At 57.6% G+C, this 9,109-nt stretch overlaps 1 protein-coding gene across 1 annotated transcript; it reads right to left on the reverse strand.

The window, feature by feature from the left end:
* Nucleotides 1–517: 517 nt before the first annotated feature.
* Nucleotides 518–5,270, reverse strand: LOC149857931 (uncharacterized). The gene is made up of 4 exons (XM_090063966.1): nucleotides 5,171–5,270; nucleotides 3,729–4,107; nucleotides 1,725–3,651; nucleotides 518–982 (listed from the first exon to the last, which is right to left on the reverse strand). Exons 1-3 carry the CDS (start codon nucleotides 5,268–5,270, stop codon nucleotides 2,958–2,960), a joined length of 1,173 nt encoding a protein of 390 aa, XP_089920092.1. The 3' UTR covers nucleotides 518–982; nucleotides 1,725–2,957.
* Between the last annotated feature and the right edge of the window lie 3,839 nt (nucleotides 5,271–9,109).

The raw sequence follows: 9,109 nt of genomic DNA on the forward strand, positions 1-9,109 counted from the left end.
GAACGTTTCCACCCAAGCCTTTCTCCGGTCAAAGGTACAACCCCTTTCACACAAGATCTTTTCCTACCAGCCCCACCTATAATGACTCTAACATCTGGGGCAAGGTTGCCAAGTGGTTTGATGTGATCCTGGGAGCCACAATTCGCAGTCCAAGCTTCAGTGCTGGCCTCCGGTAGTCATTGCCCCCTCCCTTCCAGTGACCCGCGGGTGTAACTGGTGGACGTGCCCCGCAGGGGTGTGGTGAGGATGCACGGGTCTCTGTGCAGCTCTGCGCGTATCACAGGTTTGTCTGATGTTGCTGCTTTCCCAGCTGCCCTGGCCAGGCAACGCCTTGCAAGCCTGGGCAGCGCGTGGAGCAATCGGTTGCATTAGGGACCTCGATCCCACAGCAGAATATATGGCAAATGCTTGACATGAGCTTCTGGAGAGCTGCAAACATGGTGTCACCAGCACCCCGTGTTATATTTTCCATGTATTGCTGCCTGCCGTTATATGTCATATAACACACACTCCCGTGTTGCCTCCCGCGCCCGCCCACAGATGAAATGCACCACCCTCAAGTCAAGCCAGAGCAATACAAAAGGCATCTGGAGTTGAGGTCACATCCCTTTTCTAATGTGAATTAATCTGAGCACTAAATGAGTTCAGGCTTAATTGTGAGCATTTTCTGTTAACTAAGCAAGAAATCTTATAATAACACAATAAGGTGCCATTTCACAGCATCCAAATGGAGCAATAAGCCAGTGCCTCATTTGTATGTATTTTTTCACAGTGATTGCTGACGCTGCTGCTTTTAATATATTCGCATTGGCACAGCCATTTGCATTCAGATACAATTATGAGTTAGAAACTCCCTCCGTTCTGCGAGCTCCAGAAAGGGAGAATTTCAGCCCAGAGACATGTTACTGTTCATTTTGTGGGGTCTAATTAAGGAGTCTGCCCTGGCAGGAATCGAATCTCTATTGTTACCGAAGGGAACGTCCTGCAAAAAAAAAGATTAAATCAAACCAACCCTTTAAAATCTATTTTTCCACAGCACCATATTGATCTCGAGCTCAAGCAAGGGCTTCCAGTGGCGCACACACTCCCTTGCACAGAGCACTGGCTTAAGCACCTGCCACGAGTCTCTTCCCCACGTGCAAGGAGCTGGATGCCCTGGCTGGCTCTTGGGCAAAGAGCCCTGGGTTCCTCCTCTGGCATCATCCTGCGGGGACTGCAGGCAGACCTCCACTTCTGACTGCCCACCAGCCAGCAGCCCCACTGCAAAGGCACAAGGGCTTTGCATGCAGGCGGGAGGGGTGCAGGTAGCCCCCTGTGAGATGCACCCTGGCTGGGATAGACAGCACAAAGCGGGCACGGCCCCTTTATCCCGATGCTGTCATAGCCGAGCTTCCCGAAGCCCTGGCCTGCTGCTGGGCGGAGCAGACGCACGGCCAGCTCTCCCCAGCTCGGGGCCCTCAGGAGGGGCTGTTGTAGGGACCCAGCGCCGCCTGACCAGGGATGAAGGGAGCGGACAAGCAGCGCTCGGGCTGCAGCACCTCCCCTGGGCTCTGTCACAGGGCAACGTGACCCCACGAAGAGCCGTGGCAAGCTGGCTCATCGCAACTCCACCCTCCCAGTCCAGGGAGAAGACCCTCATGGCATCCCAGCACGGAGCAGGCCCTGCCCAGCCTCGGGCAGGACGGCCCTGAGGACAAAGATGGGGTGGTCACCACTCTGGTTACCTGGGGCAGAGATTTGCAGGGGCAGAGAGAGGACCCCAGCTCGGCGGAAAGTTGTGTTGGGTGCCAGCATTTCCCAGGGAGACAGGCGGACGCCCCCGGAGCCGCGGCTGGGCAGTACCGTCGGCGCTGGGTGCATCCGCGCTGGTCCAAAGCGGGGCAGCTGTCAGCCCAGGATTGCAGCAGGCAGCTCCTGCGCGGGGGCCCGGCCTGGCGAGAGGCCTTTGCACGCGCTGCCTTCGCTGCGCGTCCATCATTCAGGCGCTCTCGCCACCGGCCATATTGACAACATGCCACGCAAGAGCAATGGGGAGGCCGCGCATCTTCCAGAGCTCTCTGCTCCGCAGCTAATAGCGTCCAGCTGGGGAGGGAAGGAAGCAAAGGGGGAACGGGGTGCAGACGACGACAGCCAAGTGGGGAGCCCCGGGACCAGGCAGTTCCCCTTCACCCCAGGCCCTCTCCAGACCCCGCAGAGCGGCCGGGCGCAGCCATCGCTTGCAGAATACAAGGGCATCCGGGGCCTGCCCGCTGGGGCCCGAGTGCGGGAGACGGCAGCTGCAAGGGCAAGCGTGCTGCTGCAAGCAAGAGAGGTAGTGAGGGGCTTCGCCTCTGCGCTGCAGGATTTCTGTGGCCTCCCCTGCTGAAGTCTGCATGGCTGGGAAGCTGGGAAGCAGGGACGTGCACTGGGGTGCGGGGCTCGGCTCAGGAATTTAACACCGGCTCATCCATGCCCACGTGCCCCCGAGCAGGGGCTGCCTCGTGCCCTTGGCGCGCGCAGCTGTGGAGCCAGCCCAGGCTGCACAGAGCTGGGGAGGCAGAGCAGCCCTGGAGAGGGGCGGAGGAGAGACCGGTGCAATTACCGCAGCCCAGAGATCTCTTAACAAGTGCCATGCAGATCCCCTCCTTCCGCCAGGCTGATAGTTTACACCGGTGTAGATCGAATTAACCTCGGAGAAGGAGGTTAAACTATCAATCACGGACTGCAGCTTAAAGGACTGCATTCCCCGTGATATATGGCGCTTGCCCGCCTGTCAGAACTGAGCAAAGACTGCTTAAAAGTAACTGTGGATAATGGGCTTGGCTCCTTATGGAGATGGATGGGCAGCGCGTTGACTTTAATATGCCGCATAAATGAGACCCCGGCGTGGAAATATTGCATCACAATGTAAAACAATTTCCTCTATTCAAACAACCTTTAAGGAGAAGCCTCCTCTTGAATATTCATCAGAAGGTGCCTCACTGCCAGCCTGCCCTTGGCGCCTGCCGAGGTGCTGGCAGGGGGCAAAGGGGGTCCCGGGCCCGGGGAGGAGGCTGGTTTCCCACCATCCCAGGGCACCGGGGCTGCAATTCGAAGACGTGTAGTGCGGCCTGTTCACGTTTCTGCAGCCCTGGCTGGCAACACGCTGCATCTCCCGCAGGAAAGGGGCAGGCTGCTGGCAAGAGGGGGTCCGGCAGACGGGCAGTGCCGGAGACCCCCTGCCCGGGGGGACACGCATGCAGCAGCGGGGATGGAGCCTTGTCCACCGGGTCTGGGCCGACCAGAGCGGGGTTGCCAGCCTCTGCGCTTGTCACCGCTTTCGTGGAGCCGTGGGAGTGTCCGGGAAACAAAAATACCTGGCCACTGCTGGCCCCAGGCCTCATGGGCTGGGACTCGACTGCTCTTTGCTGCTTGAGCCGGGCCCAGGACCCAACCATGGTCATCCAGATAGCCCCGCCGGGGTCACCACCTGCCGGGGAGCGGGTGCAAGCACCCCCGTGCACAGGGGGCCAGGAGTTACCCCGCGGCCGGCTCCCCTGTGCATGCTCTGCCCCGCTGGTGCACCACGGCTGGCCGCTCTCCTCCTCTCGGCCGTGGGCAGGATCCGTGCTGCCCGGGGCCGCGTGGGCTGCAAGCGCTGCCGTCAGACCGCTGGCCACAGCTCTCTCCCACCTGGCACCAAAGCGAGCCAGGTCCCTGGCAGCCCTGCAAGGACGTGAGCCCCAGCCGGCCCCTCCAGGGTGACTTACCGAGGGATGGAGAAGTCCCGTGACCCAGGCTCGCCCCGGCAGGACCTGTGGGTCACGGCTGCGGCCAAGTCAGCACAAGCTCCTTTCTCGCTGAAACGAAGGGCCTGCAAAAGGCCAGAGGTGAGCGGGAAATCACTGCGACAAGGAGGAGAAATGCTGGAGCTGGGGGCCAGCCACCCCCTCGCCGTCTGCAGCCAGCACGGCACAGCCGGTCCCCCCGGCTCCTGTTTCGGGTGAACGTGCCCCCTGGAAAAGCAGCGTAGATCCGGGGCTCTCGGCTTGTCCCGGCGTACGTCCGCTCCCCGTCGGCGTGCCGCTCCACGTGCGCGCGACGCTGCCGAGGGCCAGGGCAGGAGCACGGCTGCGGGGATCGGCCCGTCTCAAAGCGCCCGGGCGGAGGTCACGGCCGCACCTAGGCTGCCGCTTGCCGTGAGCGGCAGGAAAGGTCAGCGAGACTTTGGAAATGAAAATGTTTCCATCTCCGTGGAGAAAAAGCCCAGATGGGTGAACAAAGTTTAGAAAAGGGAAAGAATTGAGTGAGCAAGCAATACTGTGAGAAGCTGATAAGAGGAGCTCCGGCGGGAGAATAGGGGAGCCTTGTCTATCAGCCTATTAAAGGCTATTCTTACAAGTTTTTTTTTTCCTTTTCATTAATACGCAGGGTGAATAGAACATTGAATAAAAATCAGTACTTACCGCACAATTGCAGGATTGAAAGGTAACTGTCAACAGAAGGATTGGGGTGACAAAGGGGGCCATTTCAGTGCTTAGCGAATGATTTTCGGCTTGTCATTTCAATAGGCCGTGTTTTTCAGAGATTGTGTTTTTTTGAATAGCGTTTATTACCATGCTTTTTAAAAATTTCATGTTGTCTCTTTGCAGGCACCATTCATTTGCAGATGCAGTATTCCTTTTCGGTTGTCAGAGGGATACTGCTTTAGAAAAATAAAGTACAGTCGTCCGGTGAGAAAAAGGATTCTCTTGTGAAGCTAATGGGTGAGAGGGAAAAAAACAACGTGGGGCAGCTCCTACCTTCATGCCAGACTGACCCACTTTGTCCCCCTGTTCTTTATTCATGATCGTGTGGGCCGCGGGCTCTCTGGGCCGCGTTGGAGGAGAGGCTGTGTTGTTTTTTTAACCAGCAGGCTATCTTCACAATTGCTTTCACTTGGCGGCTCCGGGTCCTAAAATGCAAGATCCAATAGGTCTCCCATCGCTTTCCTTCGGAAAAAAGAGGTCCAGTCTTGCAGCCTTTTATTCACGCAAATTCCCATTGACCTCCAAGGGGCTTTTGCCTGGATAAAGAGTGGGCAATTACTGCTCGCAGCTTACAAAAGAGATGCTCGGGATGCTTTATGCAAAGCGTCTCATGCAAGTGGAAAAGCAAAACAGCAATTTTTTTGCAGTTATCTCGCTGAAAGGACATCTTTGAAAACAGGCACCGGTGCCAGGGAAGCGATCCCCGTCGCTGCTACGTAACGGCACGGATCGGTTCAGGACGTGCAGGGCACTGCGCGTGCGGCAATAGGCCCGCGTGAGCATTTCAGATCATCGCAACAAAACCCTCCATTTTTGGCACCCTGGGCTCCTAAGTCGAGAGTAATCTAGAATTAGTGAGAAATAGATTTCATGGCTTCAAGTCACTTTATAGTGTGCAGGTCTCGAGCCCTGATCTTTTGTAAATTGAACCACTTGTGAAAAAACAAAGGGCTCTAATCCTTTTAGACTGCCGGTGCACATCGCTGGCCCGGTGCCCTGCAGAAGTGAATTAAACAGCCTTGTGTATGGCGGCTCACCACGTCCTGAAAGCTGCTAAGAGCCTGATATCTACAGAGGGGATGGGAGCCGGGAGGGGAGAGAAGAAAAGCTAATTAAAAGTCTTGATGAGTCTGCCAAAGAGATTCATATTCGCCAGCCCTTGGCAAACCTGCGGAGAGAGCCCGGAGACCCTCCTTACACAGCAATCGGGGCGCTGGTCCCCTTCCAGCAAGAGGGAGGCCCCAGCTCTTTGCAGGCAGGTGAGAGCAGCGGTTAGAGCCGGGGTAGCCCATCCTCGCGGAGCATGAGACCTGGCTGCCGGCAAGCATGGGGCTGCTGGCACCCGCCCCACACCTCTCCGCTCACCTTCCTCAGCAGTCCCGGCTGTGGCAGCACGGGGCTCGCACGGTCACCGTGCTGCATAGGCTCTCTTTGCACGAGAGCAAAGTGCGCCGGTGCTGCTGACGGGGACTGCAAATTCCTTTTCTTGAGCCCCTGCCCCTTCCTGCCAGCGTGCGAATGGGCCGGATGCAACCTCATGGCTTCATTGCGGGCTGTGAAGGAGGCACTTTGGCACAGAGGCCTGGTCATCCCTCCTGCTCCATTCCCAGCTGCGGATCTGATCCCCGCACTCTTAGCACGGGGCTGCGTTTGATGAGATGTGAAGGTTGCCAAACCTGTTTGGAAAAAATACAACACCCGCAGGGTCTCAGTTCACGGACGCCAAAGAAAACGCGACGGGCTCGCCGTGTCTGGTCAGTGTCTCCGCGCGGGGCGTGGGAATTAGCGCCATCAGGTGCAGGACGCACGTGGCAGGAGGCTGCGCCCTGCCAGAGAGGAGCCAGCCTACATCTGCAGGAGTGACCGCTGGCTGCCGGAGCTGGGGCTCCAGACGAAGTGCAGACTTCAGAGCAACTGGCAGGCTCTAATTATAGAGTGCTTGGAGACTGTTTCCCCCAGATCCTGCAGCTGCCAGGGACAGGGATTCGTCTTTCGCCTTGTTCTGGCACGTGCGAACAAGCCGCATCCACCTACTGCCACGATCCATGCCCTGCCCTGCGGGACCCAGGGCCGGGGCTGAGCGCCGGACTCGCGCGCCCTTCATGGGACGGGAGCCCCGGAGGGTGCTCTCTGGAGCTGGACAGAGGGCTCCAGCTCAGTGCCAAGCTGCTGGGTCAGCCTCCCCCAGCTCCTGCATGCGGTGCGACGGAAAACGCCGGCAGGAGCGTTACCTAGAAGTGGTGCAGCCTCGAAGTGGATTCAGCGGGCATCGTGGGCATCCTGCCTCAAGTCAGCAGGGAAAGGCGGGATCCGATCTATCTCAGACCACGGCCAGAGCGAATAACAGACCTTCCCCATGTTTGGGATGAGCTTGCCCTGCTTCCTCCCCTGGCAGGAGGTGAGAGCTCTAGACAGAGGGGCGTCCCCCAAGATAACCGGGGCAAGATCTCGCTCAGCAGCTGTGCAGCGCTGGCCCCAGCTTGGATGCAGCGGAAAGCAGGAGGAAAGGGCCTCCCGTATCTCGAGGGGCTAGAGGAAATCCGAACGGCCTCCCCTCATCCCCCAGGAGGGTCAAAAGTACACCCGGTGACCCCGGGGCTTGGCGTGGCTGTGTCCGCAGCACAGCGAGGGAGGAAGGCCGAGGAGACAAGAGGCCAAGGGTGCAGGGAGAAGCTGGAAAGCTGCGTGCGAGGGGCTGGGGGCTGGTTTGCCAGCACAAGAGGAGAAAGCAAAGAGCCAAAGAGGAAAGGAAGAAACGCAGCATGCAGGGAACGTGAGACAGGTCAGGCCGCCAGCCCAGCTTTGCACGATCCTGCTGCTTGTGACCGGGCCCTAAGGAAGCATTTGTAGGTGCTGAGCAGCGTTGGCACCCCGGGGTGCTGGGCACTGTGCAAACCCCTGGGGTAGGACCGTCCCCATGGACGGCTGGGCACCTGGAGTATAGCCGGCAGCAGGGCCTCTCCCAAGGTCACGTCAGGAGCGTGGCGCTGAGCTGGGAACCCGATGCCTGAGTTGTGCCTGTCAAGGGAAGGGTTTAGCAAGGTGAAGCTAGCAGACCTGGGCTCTTTGGGCATGTCTGCATGTGCTTTTACATGCACCTAAACTTAATGTGCACTTGCCTAATGCACATTAAGGCATACGTCTACACGTGCATGCACTAAGGTGCATTAATGCAGTGTGCGGACCAACTTGAATCTAACGTTAGTCCCAAGTTCATCGACATACATAGCATTAATGTGCCGTAACGCATCTACATGTGCGTTAAGGTGCTTTAGCTATTAATGCCTAAATTTGATACCTGCTTTTGCAGGTATCAAATTTAGGTGCAAATAGCCTAAAATCACCATTTTTAAGGCACATTAAGGGTGCGCACATGTAGACCCGCACCTTTAATGCACCTTAAAAATAGCTAATGCACCAAAAATTGGCACATGATGCACCCTTAGTCTGCCAAGCAAGCACTAAATGCAAATGTGTCTGGAGAGAGCCTCACCGGGCCGGCCCCTGGAGGGGCTGGGGCTGTGCCATGCGACTGATTTAAACCACTTGCATTGTCCGGACTCCCAGCTTGGGGCTGGCCCTGGATCCTGCACGTCCCACTGCATCTGTCGGTGTCGCTGACCTCCTGACATGGCTCAGCCCTGCACCTGCTGCCCTCCTCAGGGGCCAGCCAGGACAAGCCTTTGGGTTTCCTTAGCAATAGCAATAGCAGAAAACCACTATTTTCCCACCACTTCAAATCTGGTCTTTAGCCACCTTCCAGTCGGCTCTTGTCCCAGCCAAGGAGACAAGGCTCTTGGCAGCGCACTGCCTAACCCGGGGTTTGATGTTCCCTTGCTAGCTCCATCTTGACACCAGTCTGGAGAATTGTGGAGCCCACAGATACCCGCAGCCATGTAATTTGCTCATCTACCTATCTGTGGAGATGACCCAGCCCTGAGGAAGGAGGCCAGGGCTCTGCTTTGACTTCGTCTTGTCGGTGCCTCGTGCTGCTGGCTTTGCATGGTGGAGGCCACTGAAATGCAGGGTGACTTGGACCCTACAGACACCCCGCATGCACTCAGCGGGGAGCTAGCTGGTCCTGCCTGCTGGCCTAGAGAGCAAAAAGTGTGGGGTCCAGGCAGGCCAGAAGCCAGGGCACAAGGTAGTCTATCCATGCTTCACCTGAGATGCCCAGGCACTGGGAGAGGACAGTCCCTGTCAAGGAAGCACAAGCAAAAGCTTTCCAACCACGTTCAGTTGGGTGTGAAAGATACGGCAGGCGACGGCAAGGCGAGGCGTGAATTAGAGATGTTAGCACAGGAGGCAGTGCGCAGCCCTCCCTGCCAGCCTGTGCTTCTGACAGCGCTCACGGGAGCAGCCTGGCACAGCGCGAAGATGCTCTGTGCATCCATGACCCATGTTTTAATAATCAAGCGGCATGCCTCCGCCGGCTCTGGGAGGCATGCCACCAGCATGAGCTTCACACCCCAGCCTGGGAGCCCGCTTCTCAAAGGCCAGTGGAGATGCCCCCGCGCTGCGGGAAGGGGCCCTGTTTTCACAGAGCTCCTCTTTTTCTCTGCATTTTCCCTGCCTTCCTCCTGCCTCCAAACCATGCCATCTATCTCTCTCTGAAATCCTTC

This window comes from Crocodylus siamensis, chromosome 9 (genome assembly GCF_052110815.1).
Source record: "Crocodylus siamensis isolate JL-2025a chromosome 9, ASM5211081v1, whole genome shotgun sequence".
Taxonomy (NCBI): domain Eukaryota; kingdom Metazoa; phylum Chordata; order Crocodylia; family Crocodylidae; genus Crocodylus; species Crocodylus siamensis.